Genomic DNA, 21853 nt, shown 5'->3' with positions numbered 1-21853 from the left:
GTTGGCTGGCAGGACGGATGGATGTCTAGATAACTGGCTTGCTGGTATTTTTAGCAGATGGAAACATTGCAGAGAGGTTTCGCTCCGGTAAAGCGCGGCAGCAGCGTGGCCAACGCGCTCCTCATGTGACACACCTACGAGGGACAATTGAATCCCCTTGGGTATGTGTGAAACATTAACAGCTGTCGACATGTCAGACATGGTAGTAGAGTGGGCTGTTGTTGGTGGAAGGAGGATGTTAAAAGTTCAAGGTCATAGTAGTCGACTTCAATGATATCTCAGCAGGCGTCGTTCATGGCTCATACTCAACAAAGAGTTGTCTTGAACAACAGGTTGAATGTGGATAAAATGTCGTTAAAAAAAGTTGATTTCGATTTAAATTAAATGATTCAATTAAAAACTAAATTATATTATTATTGATATATACTGTATACCTATGAACAAAAAAGTTCTTACGATGCCTTCTCGATGGCTTCTGTTCAAGACAAGGTAGGTATAAAAAAACATAAATATATATATTTAGCATATAAGTCAACTCAACTATTAATATCATTATTAATAGTTATTTAATTAAACAAGCTGTGATATCTTTGGCAAAGGTTTTAATCTTGTGCCTTGATGGTATTTCCCTGAAGCATAGTGCCCCTTGAGAAACCCATCTTCACCACCATTGGCATTGAGGAGGTCCTTGTGAAGCCTTAAGCGTAACCGTAAACGTCTTTGGGGACATCATGGAGCCTCTTGGCTTCCTACACCCACCACGGTATGCCAGGAGTAGTAGGCGTTTTCCCACAGGCCTCCATGAATGTCCTCTGGTTAGGTTTCCCCTGAGCGGGCCATCCCAGGGGGATATCACGGGAGATTTGCACCAATCTACTGGGTATATATTTAGGCAAGGGTGTGAAGTGGACTGGTGTGGCTTACAAACGCCTTCGCACATTTCAAGGGTGTCCACAGTGTGACATCATCTGTCGGTCAAAGGAGAGGGGTCTTATGGGTATGAACCCAGGGGTTGATCGTACTACTGATGGGCATTTCACAGAAGGCACTTAGTGGAAATATTCTTCTTCAAAGTAACCATTTATCAAATTATTTTGATCAAATCGAAACCTGTACGGTAGTATCAATATCTGTTAGTTCACAATACACTCCACACAGTAAGCTAGCAGAACTAGCGCAGTATGCTATTAACTATAATCATTAAATACCTTGGCAAAAACCAACAAGCAAACAAATAATACATTTGTTTCATACATTTATAATTTATTTGCACAAACATTGTCAACAATGACACATAACTGAAAACTCTGTTTTTCTGTGTCCGTAATGGTCATAGTAAAACCATTAAGCAGAACAGGGGGATGAAAACATTGTTACGCAACACACTGTTCATAAATAGCCATAACATTCAAGTGAATGCACGTACAGTAGTAAACATACCGTACCAACATAGCTCGAGGATCACGATCATACCTCGGTCTTAACGCCACCATCTACATGGGACCTTGGCCTCCAACTGCACCTCCCTCCTATCTGTAGGTTTAAAAGGTTTACTACGCTACTCTCACAAATGTTTACATTTATTATGTGTGTAGTCATTTAATTTGTACTACTCACTGTGTAATTATTATATATGTAATTATTATATATAATTAATAGTTTCTCTTTCATTTTTCTTTGAAGTTTTCTCACTCATTCCATCTCTGTCTTTCTCCATCTTTCATCTGCATATTTCTCTCCTTCACTACCTCATCGGTCTCTCCCCATGTATCTTTCGCCTCCACTCCATCGCTCTACCTCTGATCTGTATTCACACTAACACTAACACATGTTAATTTATAATTACCTAATTCACACTTCATCAATTATCCCCTAATGCATTCAACAACTTACGTGTTGCATATATTGCAAAGCACCTGGCTGACGTTAATTGACCAATCCGCACACAAATAATTATTTGACAAGCAGGTCCATTAAAAGGCCGTTGGGATTCAAAGCAAGATGTTTACAAGTTGGTTCTGAGGCAGGATCAAGTTGTGGATGCCTGTAGCTTAGAGCTGTGGTTGGTAATCCAAGGTACCAATATATGTTCTTGCAACTGGTCAAATTAGGAGGGAAGGAAGGAAGCAAAATCTTGTAATCATGCAGGGTTCTCTGTATAGGCTTGGATACAGGTGGCAGGGTTAGTCTAAATTGGAGGCCGTATAAATTAGATAAATCACCATTTGAAGTTAAAAAACAAACAAAAGGAAGCATGAATTTATGAATATAGGAATGTATTTTCTTTTATGTGGTGTTAGGTAGAATCTCGGTTGATCGATTGATTGATTGGTTGTTTTATTTATTAAGATTTGTTGTTTTATTATTAAATTAGTTGTGTGTGGATTGGTCAATTAACGTCAGCCAGGTGCATCGCAAGATATGCAACACGAGTTGTTGAATGCATTAGGGGACAATTGATGAAGTGTGAATTAGGTAATTATAAATTAACATGTGTTAGTGTTAGTGTGAATACAGATCAGAGGTAGAGCGATGGAGTGGAGGCGAAAGATACATGGGGAGAGACAGATGAGGTAGTGAAGGAGAGAAATATGTATACGTATTTATGATGAAAGGATGAATATAATATAATTGCTAAAATGATAATTATAAAAAAATAATAATAATAAAAAATTCATACTGAAATTATTCTTTGGAAGTCGCTCTGGACAAAAGCATCTGCTAAATCGATGTAATGTAATGAAATGTAATACATGTTTTATTAATGTGTTATTTCTGTGTTATTTTGCCATACAAGGCCTTGGATAGGTGCCATTGTTATTCCGCAAATCTTGCCAGTCAGCATCTATGTTACTGTTTACGATGTTGTTGCGCCTCAAGTAACGCATATGTTCCATACTATCGAACAAACAATCCTGACATTTATACCTCGCCCAGTCCATCGGCAGCCCCTCAAATTACAGACAAGAAGCGCCCAGACACCTGGTTCTCTAGTTTGTGCAGCCATAGTGATTTGGGGAGAGCAGATTTGAAAGTTGTTTCTGTTACAAGGACAATTTTCATCACTTTGGTTTTCAATTGTCTGGATTTGTTTAGGTTTTGGTTGAGGAATCACCCTGTTTTTTTTTTTTTAATGCAGACGTAAGCAAAAACATTTAGCACGTTTTATATTAGTTCATCTGTGTATAACTTAAATATGTGTGTGTCTATGTGTGTGAGTGTGTGTGTGTGGGTGTGCATGTGTCCGTGTGTATGTGCATGTGCATGTGTGTGTGCGGCTTATTACAACCACCACGTTTAACGCTGACAGCTTCAGGGTGCTGCATGACATGCTGTAGCTCCATCCCTTTGGCACGGGTCTCGTTTCCACCGCAGCCAATCACAGCGCAGTTAGTTACCACCGCCATAACTCGCATGTGTGTTTCTTTTGGCTATACGACGTGTGTGTGAAGGATAAGCAGCGGTCAGTTGTTTTTTCTGTATGTTTGGGTGTGTGTGTGTATATGTGTGTGTGTGTGTGGGGGAGAGAGTGAGGGTGTGTTTAATGTGTGTGCGCATGTGTGTGTGTGTGTGTCTGTGTGTGTCACTTTTGTATTTTCCATGCATGCGTGAATGTGTATATATGTATGCATGTGCCTGAATGTATGCGTGTGGGTGCATATGTGTGTGCATATGGTCGGTGTGTGTGTGTGTGTGTGTGTGTGTGTGTGTGTGTGTGTGTGTCCATGCATGTATGAACATGAATATATGTATGCATGTGTGTGAACGTACGTATGTGGGTGCATGTGTGGGTGGGCTATGCTAAGGTGCTGAACGTGTATTTCTGCACTTTCACTCTTTCTTCAGGGTTCGTAAACACAATCAACACAAGTGGCACCGCGCCAGATACTCCAGCAGCCAGGAGCCTTGAAGCGCTGCTCTGTGCATAACCCAGCTCTGCTTCCTGGAACAAGCACAGCTCCAAATAGACTCCTTCATACGAGGGTAAACAGCAGCTCCGCTCCCCCGCGGACAATGTCAAGAACTTCCTCCTTTTACTTTAGAGGCTTAAAGTAGGGACTATGTGTACGATTTCTCGCATGCTAAACTTGCATTCAATTGGCAGCATAAGCACAGGTTGTGAGTTAACCTAAAAAGTGGGACCTTCACCGACTCTCTCTGTTGCTTAGAACAGCCTGTGGGATGATTTCTATCATATTGGAACCAGGACGGTTTTGGCTGCAAAAAGTGACGTCCAAGCCTGGATAACGGCAAAAATGCTGTTCTTTCAGAACTTACATTATATGTGCATTATATCCACTCATGCCACTCCCATTGTCTGTTCATAACGTTAATTGTTGAATAATTGATTATAGCTCAAATTAGTTAATGATTGTCATTGTCTCATCCCACGGAGCTCTCACTGCACAGGCTGCAGTTACCGGCCAAAGGGTTCAGTAATAAGAAGCTGATTCTTACACATAGTCCCTTTAAAACATTCTCCTGGATCACATAAAGTTAACACGATGGGAGTTGTTTATGAAGTGCTCACACTCTAGTTTGAGCTATAACTATATTTATAACAGTCTTATTTATAACAGTGACAGTTACATGACACCAGCATATCAGAAATAAGCAGACACTAAGTATATCCATTGATATACTGTATATTTATATGTGATTGTATTTTAAAATATGAATAAAGTAATGATATATATACAGTATATATATGTTGAACATACATATATATATGTTCAACATATAGTCTGGGGCCCCCTGAAAAATAATAAATAATAAAATAAAATAAGCCGCAACCAAACACTAGTTTGTTTTTTGTTTCTATAGCAACAACGTGGCCTCTTGCTTGTGTGCGTGTGTGACCCTACTCTGCAGCTCTATACCATAAGAGGAAATGGCAAACGCAGGTCGTAACAGTCTGGTCACATGATGAAGTCACCAGGTCAACGGATGAAAGACGATCCGCCACCTAGGTTTACACATGTGTGTGTGTGTGTGTGTGTGTGTGTGTGTGTGTGTGAGTGTCTGTGTGAGAGAAACCCACAACCTCTTACGAGTCATTTCCAACAATCCTGATACATGGGCTAGACAGAAAATGAATCATCAAATAGATATAACAACACCGTCTGTGGGTGTTGTGTGTGCGTTCCAGCATTGTTCATCTCTCAGTGAGGACCTGGACACACACTCCATGGTATGACCATCTATCATTGTGAGGAGCTTAGCAAGTCTACGTGGGGAGCTAATAGGTTAGGAGACGTAGCTCAGGTTGTGTTATAATAACAGGACGGTTGCAACAAATGATCTCTCTCTCTCTCTTTCTCTCTCCTGGTATATTTGTGGAGTAAGGCCTTAGCTATGATTGACATCACTCTCAATTTTTGTGTGTGTGTGCATGTGTGTGTGTGTGTGTGTGTGTGTGTGTGTGTGTGTGTGTGTGTGTGTGTGTGTGTGTGTGTGTGTGTTTGTGTGTATGTAGGCATGCATGTGTGCGTTTGTATATGTGTGGGAGCTTATGTGAGGAATTACCAGTAAAGCCTTGAGTGGCTTCCACTGATAGAGAAAATACTACAGAAATGAAAGCAGTCTAATCATCAGAGAGGGGCCTGGCCTTACACTGTTGGTTTCAACGCTCCTCTGAACAAAACACTGGTCGTGACGCTATACTTGTAGAGGCATTCAGAGTGCAATCTTTCCATTGTCAATACCGAGAAATGGAACAGCTGTCAATGAAGAGGAATCAAACCTGTACAGCTCTTTCAATTGATTCTGTGCAACAATAAAAGGCTTCACCTAAAAAACAATTTCACCATCGTAGCATCGTTACATCTGATGCACTCTGGCTGATGCTATTCCTAAAATGACCACAATGGCAGCGGTCTGTTTTAAATCCATATCAATACCATTCACAAATGCATTCATTCCATGCCAACCATTCAGTATTAGCAACTGCATGTGCAGTTAGTGCCGTTCACCCTCCATCAAGGCCAGGCTGCTGTCCAGCTAACTCATGTTTTGAGGCTACTCAATGCTCCCCGAGGGAGGGGGGGGGATCTACTGTTAATCCGTGGCCTAAGGGGGACGTCCTCAGAAACTCACTCAGGGGCCTTTCTAGAACATTCTACATTAGGGTTCACTGCCCCCTATTTCACCGGACCTCCAGCCTCAAGGGTCAACCCCCGTGCAGCTGGTGGGGGGGGGGGGGGGCGGGGGGGGATTGAACAAGACACATGAGGGGGGGGGGGGGGAAGGCGCAACACACCTGCAAGGACACAATGAGAGAACATGCAGTAGGAATGCCTTTAACACACGCTGAACACACACTGGGCCTGCTGCCACAAAGGGGAGGGGGACAAAAGCTATAGGAGCTATAGGGGACAAAGCCAAGGCTGTGGTCACCCTGGGGTCCACGGACCCCCAGGGTTATGTACACACGACCCCTAGGGGTGAGGAGCTGGGGGGGGCGTGTCGCGCTGTGTGTAGAGACATCAAGACACAGGCTATATGCGCACGCAGCGCACACATACAGGCACACACACACACACACACACACACACAATAATCATCATTATCATACTCTTCATCTTCATAACCATCATCATCATCATCATAATAACCATCATCTTCATCATCATCATCATCATCATAATAACCATCATGTTCATTATCATCATCATCATCATCAGCATCATCATCATCATCATCATCATCTTCATTATCATCACCCTAAATATTACACTTCTCTAGGCTAGGTATCCACTCTTTGGACAATCAATAATCAATAACAGTCAGGTCTGTGTTGTTTTGACTCTTGTGAGACTTCCCATTTAACACAATGTAGGCGACCAAGAAATTGGGAAACTCGGCTTATCGGGCCATTTAATTAGCACGCTTCTCTCGCGCTTTAACCAAATCACACACTGACGATCACACTCGCTGTGACTCTAAGCACACACATGGCCACGCATACACAATTGTGCCATGCCCACCGCTTGCATCGCTCGCATGCTTACATATTCGTCCATACATGCGAGATTAGCCTTTAGCACACGGTTGACACAGGCACAATGCCTGGGTTTGACCTTGACTCCTTCAGTGGACTGACATCAGCCCCCATTAGGGCCAGGTGTGAGTGTGAAGGGGGCGGGAAGTGGGTGTGAAGGGGGTGTGTGGTGTTGTTTTGACCCGGTGGTCCCGGTGGTAGACCTCTGCTAATCCAGGCTGGGGTCTCTTTCATGATCAACTGTCAGACTTGGTTTCACTCAGCCAGCTGTCGTACTCACAGGTCGATAATCGATGGAAGATATCAAGACTTCCCTTTGGTGCTATTGTTTCGCTGTGAGATGTGGTCACAACGTTGTGCTATATTTATAGTTTTAAAATTTAAAACTTTAAAAATCGTGATTAATTGAGACGTTTTTGTCTTAGGAATATGTGAACTGTACACCTGCAGCTCTTCAAACAGTAATAGTGAAGGTAGCAAATCAACTACTACACAATATTGAGCATTTTTTGGAACTTTTTGTCTTTGTCAATCGCTTTTCTTAACTCCTCGGTTTTCTTAACATTCAAGTAGGGTTCACTTCAGGTCGTGACCCACTATGACAATGACATGAGGGGTCTGTGATTGGGGCGTCATGTTAGGGTGTGAGGGTGCCCTCTCCCACCCACCCTCCCACCGGACCAATATTCTCCAAATATGGTCAGCCAACTATCCACTCTCCAACAATAGGAGGTTCCTATCGGTGACATGCCCCTTGTGGCTCTTAACAACATGCTAACGCTACCTGATGCCTCTTGTAGCAACATGCTATGGCTACCTGATGCTGTGAACCCACCCAGCTAAAGGCCAGGGGTATTATAAGCCTCTTAGGCCTACATAAGGAGGTCTCCAGATCATGTTGCTTCCTGTAAACATCTGCGGTGCCATCAAGGGCACCGCACCAAGAACACTACTGACATTCATAACTTGGCTCCTGCAACTAGTACACTCCATGGGTGTACTATTATTATTCATATATTCACACTTTCTTATGCTCGGCTGTGTATTCGGCTGATGCAGCTCAAAAATGTGACCCTGGAAGTTTGAGATATTGGTATTTAATTTGTAATGTGTCAAATTTTTTTAATTTTTTGGATGTTCAATTTGATGTGAAATGTAAGTGTGAAGTAGAGGATAATAACATACAGCTATGTTGACCTTTCAGCAGCACAAGCACACCTTCTATGAATAACTTGGAGGATATACAGATAACATTGGTATTGATTGCATTGTTCACTGTTTTTCTCCAGGTGTCTCCTGGAGTGGTGTTTTTTATAATAACACAAGGATCAATAATCATGCTCATGTTTATGCTATGACACTCTTCCACCACTAGAGAGAGACCTGGGATCATGTCTATGATTGCATGTGTGCACGTATGTGTGTGTGTTATACATGTGTGTTATGTTAGACCAAGGGCTGGTGTAGAGCTGTATTTGTCATTAAGTTCGGAGCTGGATATTTATATAGTGTATTTTTGTGAGTCTTATGTGCTGTGTTGCAAAGTGAAGAGGAATGAACAAAAACTATAATGACTCATGTCCCAACCATTCCAGTTATTATCCATATGTTATAATTATTATTATTTACAATTTAGTCATTCAGCAGAATGAACCCTGACTGTGATTCAGACACAGGACATAAGGAGCAGGCGGGGGCTAGACTGTACAGAGCCAGAGAGAGAGAGAGAGAGAGAGACTGGAGGGTACAGAGAGAAAAGAGAGAGATAAATAAGAAAGCGATAAGGACCTTTTTCCTCTGGGAGTCGTACATCGTTTCTCTACACACTACCCTGCTCTCTACCACCCTGCCTATAAATGCATGTCCTATCCACCTCCACATCCACCAACTACAAACCCACGTGTGATCCATCCAAAGCATACAGTGAAACTGCATTCTACTCATCAAAGTGCGAAACTAACAGAGGACCAATGCACCAATAGAACCCCATGTTATGTGTGTTGGTTGCGCAGCATCCTAAAATGTCCGCACAATGTCTGGGTCTCCACCACAGATGTGAAAATCAACGGCAGATGGAGGAAATCACCTGAAGGTCCGCTATGGTACGTTCTGGGTGCTAGAGTGGCGACACATACAGCATTCACCTACACCCTCACATGCACACACACACACACACACACACACACACACACACACACGCATGCACGCACACACGCACACACACACACACACACACACACACACACACACACACACACACACACACACACACACACACATAATCACACACACACACACACACACACACACACACACACACACACACACACACACACACACACTCCTTAAAACGTCTCTTTCTATTAATCTGTTGGTGAGTGGCCACCATGAAGGTTTTGTTGGGGAGGGTGAATATGGAAATAAATTCATAGGTATGAAGGAGGGAGGGGGGGAGGGAGTGAAGGGAGGCAAAGAGAAAATAAAAAAGGGAGCCAGGCAGCGAGCAAAAGGCATTTTTCAGAGTAAACAAAACTGATAACACCAAAACAAGGGCTGACAGCAAAGTAGATGTGTTTTTCTGTGTGCATGGGTGTGTGTCTGTGTATGTACTGTATGTGTGTGTTGGTATGTAAGAACGGGTCTGTGTTTGTGTGTCTATGTTTGTGTTGGGAAAGTTTCTGGTCTTTTAAAATGTCTGAGTATCAGGGAAGGAAAGGTATTTTTTTTTAGCTTTTTTTGGCCCATTTGTTTTGTAATACTTTTCAGGGCAAATTTTTGCATCTTCTGAAGTACCTTAGATGTTATATGTTGCATGAGATATCAATATTAAATGACTCCAATGTAAAACAAACATCTGGACAGATTTTTTCTTTTTACAATTTTATGAATTCTGAAGGCAAGAATATATTTTTTAAAAGACCCTGAAAATCCCTTGTTACTTTCTTACCCTCTTGCGTATGCTCATGCATGTTTATGTGCTTGTGTGTGTGTGTGCACCTACTTGGCCTTGGCCCCAGCATCCTCGAAGCCTTTGTTCGAGACGTCTTCCAATCCACCAATCAGATGCTTGAATGAACTGTGGAGGAGGTACACATTCAATCAGCAACCAATACGAAGTGTGGAACAGTTGACTGACCAGTTTTCCAATCAAACAGCCTCCGGTTCTTGCTCAGCTTTCACAGGATTAAAAACATTTTAAAAATATAAGCATCCACCATGGGCAACAAAATGGTGGACAAAACTGTTTCTTCTCCTCTTATCTTTCTTCATTATTAATCCTTTCTTCTTTATCCTCCTCTTTATAATGAAAGCCTTCAAACTAATGGGAACAGCTCCATAAGTGAGCACTAAATAGAAATGAAGGACTATACAGCACACACTTTGTCTGGGGGCAAACCAAACCAGCCGAGTTCAGCAACAATTAACCACCCAAAGAATAAATAATAACGCACTCAACAAGAATTTAATTTGTGTTAAATCTCTACCCTGTCTCCTGACCAAAAAAATAATGGCTAAACAGCTCCTGGCTGATTATTATTTGTATTTCTGGTTAGCAGTCTGCTATTGGATTAATGGGCTATTGGATTAATAATGAATTTAAAAAACGCTTCCAGGGAGAAGAGTTAAATTTGTTCCAGCTGAACAATGGATTGTCATTAATGTCTGAATGCTCACAACCAACAGTGTTAATAATAATTATAAAATAATGTGTTTTAAGACTGTGAAATGTGGCTGCCTCACAATGTCTTTGGTGTTTTCTGCATATAAGTCTACGCTGGTTTACCTGCGGGGTAATTTGTTGACGGCCCCTATAATCGGAACAGCAAATGTCTGCTTCCCACAATGTGTGTGTGAGTGTGTGGAAGAGTAATAGACGCTATTACTATATAGAGTAATGGAGAAGGTTGTATGAAGGACACAGAGGAATAGATAAAAAGATGAGGAAAAAGTAGGGACATAAGGATACACAGAGAGAGGGCGAGAAGGAGAGAAAGACAGAGAAAAAGGGAGAGAGAGCGATAGGATGACGGAAGGAGGAAGGTGATTATAATTCAGAGTCATAAAAGAGAGAATGAGTGATGGGAATACTAAAGAGAGAGAGAGAGATAAAAAGAGAGAGAGAGATAGATAAAGAGAGAGAGATAGAGAGGAGAGAGAGAGAGAGAGAGAGAGAGAGATAGCGAGAGAGGGAGAGAGAAAGAATACAGGAAGACACAAGTAGCCAGAGGATGACTTTAGAAAGAGGTGTAAAAGTGTTCATCAGTGTGTGTGTGTGTGTGTGTGTGTGTGTGTGTGTGTGTGTGTGTGTGTTTGAAATTGACTTACTCTCTGTCGATGACTAGACAGGTGACAGCCTCAGCGGCGATAACATTAGCTGTCCTCACATCTTCCCTGCGGATACAAGATTACACACACTGAGTCAGAAAGGTCACACACACACACACACACACACACACACACACACACAGACACACACACACACACACACACACACACACACACACACACACACACACACACACACAATAAACACATTTGGCATCACACTGGCAAAATAAATCCCAAGCCTTCCTGCCCAGTTCTATTAAAGCACATGCGGTGCACGTGAAAACCTTACGTGTGAATCAATGCCCCGAGCGGTAATGATGACATTCTCTGTTTCTCTCTGAAGACCTGTTAAGCTCATCTCAAGATAATAGGCTTGCACCTGTAATCAGAGCCATTACGGTCACTCTGCCCACAGAGATATGCCTCGTCTTCCACTGAATCAGAAAGCAAGAGCTGGTGTTAATGCTGAGTGTGTACCGGGGGACACAGTTAGAATGGTGTTCATCCACCCACACATCCCAAGTCAGTCCGCAGAGCTACGAGTTTGACACAATTGTAAAAACCCTCTGATACTCACAGTCTGAACATCACTCAAAACCATTAAGCCCAGTTCAGACCAAAGATTCGCGACGCAACGACTTGCAACGAGACTGTTTTAGAACGTTGCAGGGGAAAAGTTGCAGCAGTGTGAACTGGTCGTCGCAAGGTGGCTGATGCCGTTGCAAGGAGTTGCAAGTAGTCGCCGAAGATTGAACATGTCAAATCGCCAGGTCCAGTTTTAGAACGCAACGCTGTGGCTATTTTTCTTCAGGACACAGCACAGAACAATTTAGGCAATAAGCAGCTGATTCTGAACGAACTCGTCTTCGAGATGGATGTGTTCTAACGCATTTTTAATCAATGAAATGTTAACACAACAGTATATATCTGACCATTTCATTTTCGAAATTTTAGGTGAAGCCGAGCTTCCCTTGCAGTAGAGAAGTCGCCACTACGAAAGAAAGCAATGTATCCAACTAGCGGGATCTAAACAAACTAAGCTCCAGCGAATTACTACAATGCAGAAGTAGTGGAGAATGGCGAAACACAGCAACTCTAGCCTACTCTCAACCAAAATAAAAATAAAACTAATCGCAAACCTAAGTTAGGTTACTTTTTAGCAGGATGGAAGTGATGCTGATGCGGCTCTCAGCTGTGCCAGAGCGTTCACAGTTGCTAAGGAAACCACCTACCGTCGCCGCCCGGTGCAGCAGTGTGAACTGCCCAGTTTTTAGAACGTCTCAGCCCGTCTCGTCGCAAGGAGTTGCGAGTTGCGAGTTGCAAGCAGTTGCGTCGCAAATCTTTGGTCTGAACTGGGCTTTAGACTAATTAGTCGAGGAAAACATGACCCATGACCCATGGACATGTGACCAGATGAATGGATAGATATGGCGTTGACGTTTGTTGATATTGCCTCAATACTGGGTCAGATTCACCGCGGTGCATTGGTTGTTCTTTTCATAAAACGCTAATGGAGGCTGCTCACACCCACAACTCGTAGAGAGCTTGTCAATGGGATTTTGTCAATAGCCGGGTCCCGAGGTAACTGAGCAGTGTTGGGAAAGCCAAATAAAGCACGACAGAAACTGTATTTCGCTACGATACTTGATTTGGAACGTCAACGAACACCACTAACCACTCGGTGAGTTGCACATTTCTGAAAATGAACGTATAGGGTTGTTTTAAGGAAAGGTTTTTGCATACACGTAGCCAGCCATTCTGGCATGGACGATTCGAAATGAGCCAAATACCTGAGACAGGAACAATCATCAACATTCGGTGTCAACCACTCTATTTCATCCTAGACAAACCAGAAAGGGGGCTCAATGTTCAAAATACAGGAATTGTCCTTTAAGGCCTGTTTACGTTGTGTTTTAGCTGGGTTTTCACCTGGAAGGCTCTATAGAAATCTGGCACCCTAATGAAGAAAGTTAAACTGAGAGAGCATGCCGTTCACAGACACCAGAACGAACGTGTTCACAGTAACGTTCATCAGGCAGTAATACAGTAATACAATACGTTCAGTTCACGTTCGACCAAAATATGAACGAGTTCATGAACTACCGTTCAATGAACGCGTTCAGACACAACACTGTAACTGAGTATGTACCTAGCTTACCAAACTTGTATCGTACCATATGTCTACAAATCGGGCGGCATTAGCTCAGGGGTTGCTGGTTCGATCCCCTCCTAGCTGAGTGTCGAGGTGTCCCTGAGCAAGGCACCTAACCCTAACTGCTCCCGACAAGCTGGCTGTCGCCGCCGTCGGTGTGTGAATGTGTGTATGAATGGGTGAATGTCAGGCAATATTAATAATAAGTTAATAATTAATAATTAATAATTAATAATAAGTGCTTTGGGTGGCCACTGGTTACAAAAAATGCGCTATACAAATGCAGTCCATTTACCATTTACCAAATAAACACTTTACAGAGGCAGGAATAAAAAGGTTACAGACATATAATAGAAACACCAGAGGTAAAGCAAAACAATTCATAATGCTTCATATCCTTATATCTGTACTAGCAATCTACACTGTCTCCAAAGTCTACACACACTATTTACATCATCCTGAAAATGTATTACATTACTGATTCGTGTTTACTGTTAGTATTCAACATCAAACAGCAAAGTGTTTCAACCTCCACTGTAAACAGAACACAAGGTTTCAACACGTCAAGTTGTTCCTGTTCCTTACAGAAGAAACCGCAAAAGAAACAAAAAATCAAAGAAATAAAAAAAAATCTTAAACAGATATAAATATAGTCTGAATCTCTGGGATAAACTATGTTAGATCTTTCCAGACGTTTTCAGCGTGGCGGTCAAAGCAGACCCATTGTGGCCTCTGGCTAATAGGCTAACTGGTGCGCTATGCTTCCAACTGCAACAATATGAGTGATGAGATCATATGCAACATGCTAACTGGAAGAGGGGGTGGGTACGAGAGTGGAATGGAGAGGAGAGGGAAAAGACAGAGGGGAAGAGGCAGAGAAGAAGACGCAGACATTTCAAAGCAGAGGAAGAGAACTTTGTAAGGCCTGTGTGTGTTTATTGTTGCATGGGACACAGTTGGGAAACACACGCACAAAAAGACAAACAGGGGCAAGGAAGGTCACAATGGGCACACACGCCCACACACATGAAAGCATGCACACACACACACACACACGCGCGCACGCACACACACACACACACACACACACACACACACACACACACACACACACACACACACACACACACACACACACAACAGCAGTCAGCAGGGTTACAGTATGTACATGCTTGGGATCTTTGGGTCGAGAGAGATAGAGAGAGAGAGAGAGAGAGGCCATTGCAAGGTGTGGGGACTCTAACCCCCCCCCGAAGGAGTCCACCAAACATCGTGGTGTGAGGGGGAGGTGGGAACTGGCTGAGGGGGGAGGTGGGAAAGTGCTGTTGCTAAAATAATCCATATCTGTGTGGAAACAGAGTCGCCTGGGTGCAGTCCCAATAAACTCTGAAAACACACACTGTGGACCGACAAGCTGCTGGTCGGCTGCTGACAGGGAGGGTTTTAATCAATACCTGCACTTGATCTTTACATTTTATTTGGAACTTTTATCCAAAGTGAAGTTCACGCCTTAGTTTAGTTTCAAAATGCTGGACTCCATTTACATACCTTGCATGTCCGTTCAAACTGCTTTACACCTCATTGAGTCATCATCCTCATGCATCAAGTCCGGCTAGTGGAGTGCAAATTAGTTCAACTTGTCTTAAATTGATTTAAATGGTTGGGGTTAAACTGTCCAAGGGTGATCTTGAAGAAAGCCTGAGGGCCGAAACTAAAGATAAATACAAATTAAAGATCAATGCAGAGTGTTCAACACTTTCTTTCTACTTTTAAATATTTTCCAGGGATCAGCACCTCACTACAACCAACGTTCACCTGTTCTATCCATGCATAATTTCATATCATGTTGTGTATATCCATTCAAAAGCAAACATCAGCCAGCGGAGGCAATCAGTCACATGGCACATAACATCCACAATCACATTGTCCATAGGCTCCCCACTTCATCTTGTGATTTTGACAACTGCAACTGGAGAAAAAATTAATTATTTTGTATTGATTTATTTTGTTGTGTTCTATTGGTCTTCTCTTGTTGTCTACTGCAATCAAACGCCCCCCAAAGACTACTAATTAAACTAGTATGACTACTAATCAAATCAGGGCACTGTAACTGTAATAACGCATGATCTCTTTTTCTATAGAGGACTCAATGACTCCTTTCTTCTCCTCTACTAAGTGAACGGACCAGGCTGACCTCCTTGCCTTCGTAAAAGGAGCTTCAAGAGATTTTCATCTCCAGGCGAACATTGTAAAGGTGCCCCCTTCATCATTTCCATCACCTCGCAGCTGGAATGAAGAACAGTTCGTTCCGCTGGGAACATGAAGCCGCCTGCGTCCCTATTTAAAAATTGACACCTGAACACAGAGACTGATGTGTTGGACTGCAAAGATAGGATTTCGCAACATAAAGACCACCTCGCCATATTCTTTGCCGAGTTTTTTCGTTGTTATAGCAGATGTCTTCCCTTAGTGGAGGTTGTGCGGTGAGGGTGTGAGCTGGAGGAACACAAACACACACACACACACACACACACACACACACACATTAGGTGTGTAAATAGCTATGGTAAGACCGAGGAAGGCTGAAGTAATTACTCAGACCAATTAGTGCACACTGTGACAGCCATGGGACATAACAGCCCCCTCTGACACACAAACACACACACCTACCCACACTCACGCACAACATACTGCAGATACTCATCAGCCATGCACACCCAGCGCCATGCACATGGACGCACACACACACATCATGCACACACAATGTACCCTTATTATGACAGGATAACAGAGAAAAAGAGAGAAATACAGGTAGTTAGAGAAAGAGTGAGAGGGGAGAGAGAGAGGGGGTTACAGGGACATAGAGAGCAGTATGGGTGGGAGGACCTAAGTACAATGCTTGATAATGTGCATGTCTCTTACAGCCCTATATAAATGGTAAATGGACTGCATATAGCGCCTTTCTAACCAATGGCCACTCAAAGCACTTTACAATATTGCCTTACGTTCACCCATTCATGCACACGTTCACACACCGACGGCGGTGTCAACCATGCAAGTCAAGTCAAGCAGTCAGGGTGAGGCGTCTTGCTCAGGGACACTTCGACACTCTAGGAGGAGCCGGGGATTGAAATAGCAACCTCCCGGTTACCAGCCAACCTGCTCTACCTCCTGAGCTACTGCTGCCGCCCCTTATACATATATATACCTTATTAGACGAGCATCACCTCGTCTTGTAGTAAGCACACTTATACAAGTTGATGCTTAGAAAGCTGAGCAAATATATTAACACACACAAACACGCACCCGCAATCACACACACACACACACACACACACACACACACACGCGTGCACACACACACACACACACACACACGTGTGCACACACACACACACACACACACACACACACACACACACACACACACACACACAGGCAACATGAAAGGATGGAATATGTATGTATCGCAGAGCCACACACAAATAAAGGACAGATTTCGCGTTTTCCTTCTAGTGTTGCGCGCGGAGGGCGGCGGTGTGCCAGGGAAACATTTGAACCTCGGGACACATGTCAGGGAGGTGCCGTGCGCGATCGCCGACCTTCCGCCGCTTCTCATTTATGATCCTTTCCCAGAATGCCGAGCAACCGGAGGGCAGGCGGGACGGCTGAAAACAGATGGCGAAGTCGACATCTGAACAACGTGTTCAACGGCTTAATTACCCAGAAGGCCTCTGCGCTTTAGCTAGTGGGGCGCGAACCAGAAATGCCCCCGGAGCCATCCCACAGCAACCCATTAGAGCTGCGAGCGGAGGCCTGTTGCTATCGGCAACGCACATTCACCAGCGAGGCAAACGGGGGACACACACGCATCGTGACCGGAACAGCTCCCCGGAACCTCAATTAACCAAGAAATGAAGCGGAGAACGGTTCACCCGTCTCTGATAGTGATACTGTACACAGACGCACAGCGTAGCTTTTTATGCTAAGCTGTATGATATTCATTGTTTGTGATCGCTGCTGTTCATGTCAGCTCTTTGGTTGGATGGGGAGAAGCCCTGGGGTTGTGCTGGGTAAAAGAGAGGGAGTGTGTTTTGTTCAAACCGTAATGCTTATGTAGTATTTCAAATTATTTCAAAGGGACGTGCACACAATAATAGATATATAGTAATCCTATTACTGATGCCTTGGATGTACTGTATATTATTCATCAGCTCTGACGAATGTGCTGTCCTCCATGTATTAATATCTGCCTTTTTTTTACCAACTATGAATGCATGCACACTTTAAAATAAAATATGTAAGGCAGCTTTTTAATATTATATAATAATAATATAATACAGAATGAAGACACGTTAAAGTGAGCATAGGCAACGTCCTAAGGGGGCCACTAGAGGGAGTTGTGAGTATCAAGCCCAGGGGCGAACGGGACCGTCATTATGATCTTTAAGAAGTTTGGCCATCTAATGAACCACGTCATGATGCTATTAAAATGAAAGATGAACCTAATGTAGTCATTCATTAGTGCAATTGCAAACCCGAATGAATACGTGTCTGTGTGCATTTGTGTGTGTGTGTGTGTGTGTGTGTGTGTGTGTGTGTGTGTGTGGTTGTGGGTGTTTCCATGCACGTGTGTGCCTTTTTTAATCAATACATAATATATAACTCTTCACCATTCTCCCGTCTCTGCAGTCGGGGAGACACATGGCGTCTGTCCACCTCTAGCCTCTCTCTCGCTCTCTCGGTTCATCAGTTAATGACATCATCACCCAGTGTGCCAAAGCCCTCTTTATCCTCACCTGTCAATCATGTGATACCCCGGAGGACGCCAGGGATTTCGATTACATCAAAATTACTGTGTTAAGCCTGGACTAACACTACAGTCATAGGCTGTCCCACACTGCCAGTCAGCAGCCAACTCAGTCATCCATGTCATTCATCTCACTCATTCATGAAATTCCTAGAATCTCATTCATTCATCTCAATCATTCATCCATCCATATCATTATTCATCTAGCTCATATTATCTCATGCATTCACCCATATCATTCAACTCATTCATGTTATCTTATTCATTCATCTCGTTCATAGCATCTCAGTCATTCTGTCATCTCATTTGTTCATATTATGAATGTATCTCATCTTTTCATCTAATTGACTCACCATCATGTATAATATTCACCCATCTCCTTAATTCATCTCAACCCATTAATCCTAATCATTCATATTATTAATGAATTAATCAAATCCACTCATGTTGTCAATTAAGAGATATCTCACTATAATCAATTCATCATGTGAATTAGTTTCATTCATTCATCTCGTTCATTCATCTAGTTAATACATCTCATTCATTAATCTCCTTCACACAGCTGATTCATCGCCTTAATTCCTCTTGCATTGCAATGGAGGAACGGGCTGTAGAAACTAAAAAAGCATCTCAGAGAATCAGCCCCGATACAAGCATGCTTTGTTAGTGTATATATGTGAATGTGCGTGTGCGTGAATGTATGCCTGTGTGTGTAATGCACATAGAGTCCACACATGGTGTGTTCTCCTGTGCTCCCCCCTGACCTGGGTGCGGTGTCAATATGTTTGTCTTTCATTATCATTCAGCAGTTGATGCACAGCCTTCATCATGTGTTCCACAGGATGTTCCTCTTCCTCCTCCGCACGTGTTCAACTGGGGGCTAGGAGTTATGAAGCCCTCAATTTCCCCTCACCTAATTCCCAGATGATCTCAGCTCACGGGGGAAGGGCTTTGAAAGGTGGAGAGAGAGAGAGAGAGAGAGAGAGAGAGGGAGTTCCCAGGGAGTTTTGAGTCACGTCTAGGATACTGCTTTGTCAAGTACTTAGTCAAAAAACGATTCTCTCTTATTCTTCGTCTCCTCTTACTCTTCTTCCAGAAAATAAGCCCTGATTCATCATAAATGAGCTGGGAGAGGTTTGAAATCAAAGTTTGCTCTAGGCAGGCACAGTACACATGAAATGATGGCTATGCCATTTCTAACAAATTCCAATCATATAATAGCTCTTAAATCTTATCTACAGCCTGTCTAAAGTTATCTATCAGTCTATTTCCTGTCCTCAAAAAAACCCTTATAGGCCAGTGTGCCACTATTTATGTGGTTGTTTGGGTCTCTGTTGGTTTCACTTATACTTTAAGACACCATAAGCCCCTGGGAAGACTGGCTCTGGCCCACTGTGGGATTTGAATGTGTATTGTTGGTGGCGGGATGCACGTGCTCTCCGTTTACCTCCAATCTCCCCACAAACCCCCTCTAAAGACCTCCATGTGGATGTCGGTGAAGATACCTTACCCCCCTTTGTCAGTCTGAATGGGGTCGCCAAACACAGATGTTCCCCATCTTATCGCTATTCTCTCCTCTGTGCTGTCACCCTAGTCTCCCTCGCTCCCCCTTTGTATCTGTATTTTTTTATTTATATATGTATTTACCTTTCTCTCTCTATTTCTGTCCCTCTTCTTCTCTCCTGGACATCTCCTCCCCTCTCTTTCTTACCTTGTCTCTCCTCTCACTACCTCTCTCTCTCACCCTATCCTCTCCCCCCTTCTCTTTCTCCTCTCTCTTCCTCTCTCTCTCTCTCTCTCTCTCTCATCTCTCTGTCCCTGCCGCGCCACAAAGCGCACAGGAAACCAAGAGGTATTTCACGGGGATCACAAGATATGTTCTTGAGTCTGTATGTTAAGTAGTTTTGTTTGTTTGTGTGTGTGTCTAATTTTCACTCACACACAAGGGAGGATATGGGGTGATCCCTGTGTGTCTCTGTGACTCTGACACTGAATTAAAACTGAGTTGACGTTGACTTCACTTCCTCTCACACATCTCTGAGGCACAAACAAAGTGTGCCTTTGAAGCCGTCACTTCCCTTGAACATTTTTGCATCCTCTCAAGGCAGATTAGGATTTGACTGGAGATGACTGTTTGTTGCTGTTGATCACACTACTTCCCCCTTTAGTGAACGTGGAAATCAGCTCATTGGACGATGAGACTCATCTGCAATGTGATGCTAGGCTGAATGAGTAGAGCACAGATTGACTGAGGCCTTACTTCTAATTGTCAAAGATGAATGATGACAATTTAGCACTTGATTACCTGTGACTTTTGAATGATTCAATAATTTACTTTGTCGTGCCTGTCGGAGGCTTTCATACGTAGAGCAACTAGGAGGGTAAACCCCCTTCAACCCCCACAATGTCATCTTAGGTAAATACATGCGGCCTACTAGAGAGAGCGAGCGAGCAAGAGAGGCATCATAGAGCATGCTGCCCTAACCCAGACCTGCTCCTCAAAGACATGTGACTGTAGTCACGGTCAGTCGTCCTTGGATAGAAGTGTCTGACAAATAACTAAATAGTCTAAGGTCAAAATGTCTAAAGGCTAACAATATGTTTGTGTCAAAACACCAAGATATTTTCTTTCTTATTATTATAGTGTGCCATTTTGGAAATTACCTTGTAATTTATAAATGGCACAGTATAAGAATGCCGCAGCACTTACATTTGACTTGCATCGGAATGACACTCACCGCACTCTTCATGTAAGGTCTCACAATCGTCCATTCAAGCACATACAAACACACAGAGACACACACACACACACACACACACACACAATCAGTGCGTAAGGATCAGTGATGGGTGAGGCGTCTTGTTCAAGATGAATTTGAAACAACGTCATCGGTCCTCAGCCCTATCTCGCTTGGATGGTAAAGCCAGGCGTTTAACACTGGAAGGGTTAGGGGTTAGATTCTCTGTCCAACTCAACCAGTAGCGCCTGGTGTTTACACTGCGAGGGATATTGGTTCGATTCCCTGTCCAGCTCAACCGGTAGAACCTGGCATTAACACTGCCAGCGTTATTGGTTCGATTCCCTGTCCAGCTCATCCGGTAGAGCCTGGTGTTAACACTGCTAGGGTTATTGGTTTGATTCCCTGTCTAGCTTAACCGGTAAGACCTGGTGGTAACATTGCCAAAGTAATTGCTTTGATTCCCTGTGTGCTCAACTGGTTAAAAGTGCCATGACATGCCACCAGGTTTGGTGTGTTTAGTCGTTACAAGCCTTTTTGGAAATTGTTTCAAACCGTTTTGGAAAGTGGGCGTGTCCACCTAGATGTGTGCAGGATAGATCAGTCTATCATAGATCTGTCTATCTAGGTGGACACGCACACCTGTGATGTCTTAAGGGGCTGATTTCCAAAATGGCTTGTAACGGCTAATCACATCACACCTGGTGGCATGTCATGGCACCTTTAAGCACACCACACACTTTTATCACGGAGGGTTAGGGATTAGATTCCATGCCCAGCTCAACTGTCAGAGAGAGACAGAACTCTACCGGGGCTTAAATCAC

The 21853-nt window shown here is 43.3% G+C and overlaps 1 protein-coding gene across 2 annotated transcripts in view; it reads right to left on the bottom strand.

Moving 5' to 3' along the window:
* Positions 1-21853, bottom strand: part of prkg1b (protein kinase cGMP-dependent 1b) — a gene marked incomplete at its 5' end in the record, with an annotated part of 120195 nt that overhangs the window by 11487 nt on the left and 86855 nt on the right. For both annotated transcript variants that reach the window (XM_084485308.1, XM_084485307.1), the window contains 2 exons: positions 10002-10076; positions 11327-11392. In XM_084485308.1, the coding sequence (XP_084341434.1) occupies positions 10002-10076; positions 11327-11392 (141 nt within the window). The remainder of the gene's footprint in view (positions 1-10001; positions 10077-11326; positions 11393-21853) is intronic.

The sequence above is a fragment of the Micromesistius poutassou genome (assembly GCF_964030765.1).
Source record: "Micromesistius poutassou genome assembly, chromosome: 21".
NCBI classification, from domain to species: domain Eukaryota; kingdom Metazoa; phylum Chordata; class Actinopteri; order Gadiformes; family Gadidae; genus Micromesistius; species Micromesistius poutassou.
The sequence above is the reverse complement of the archived record's forward strand: the minus strand, read 5'-3'. Positions and strand labels throughout refer to the sequence as shown.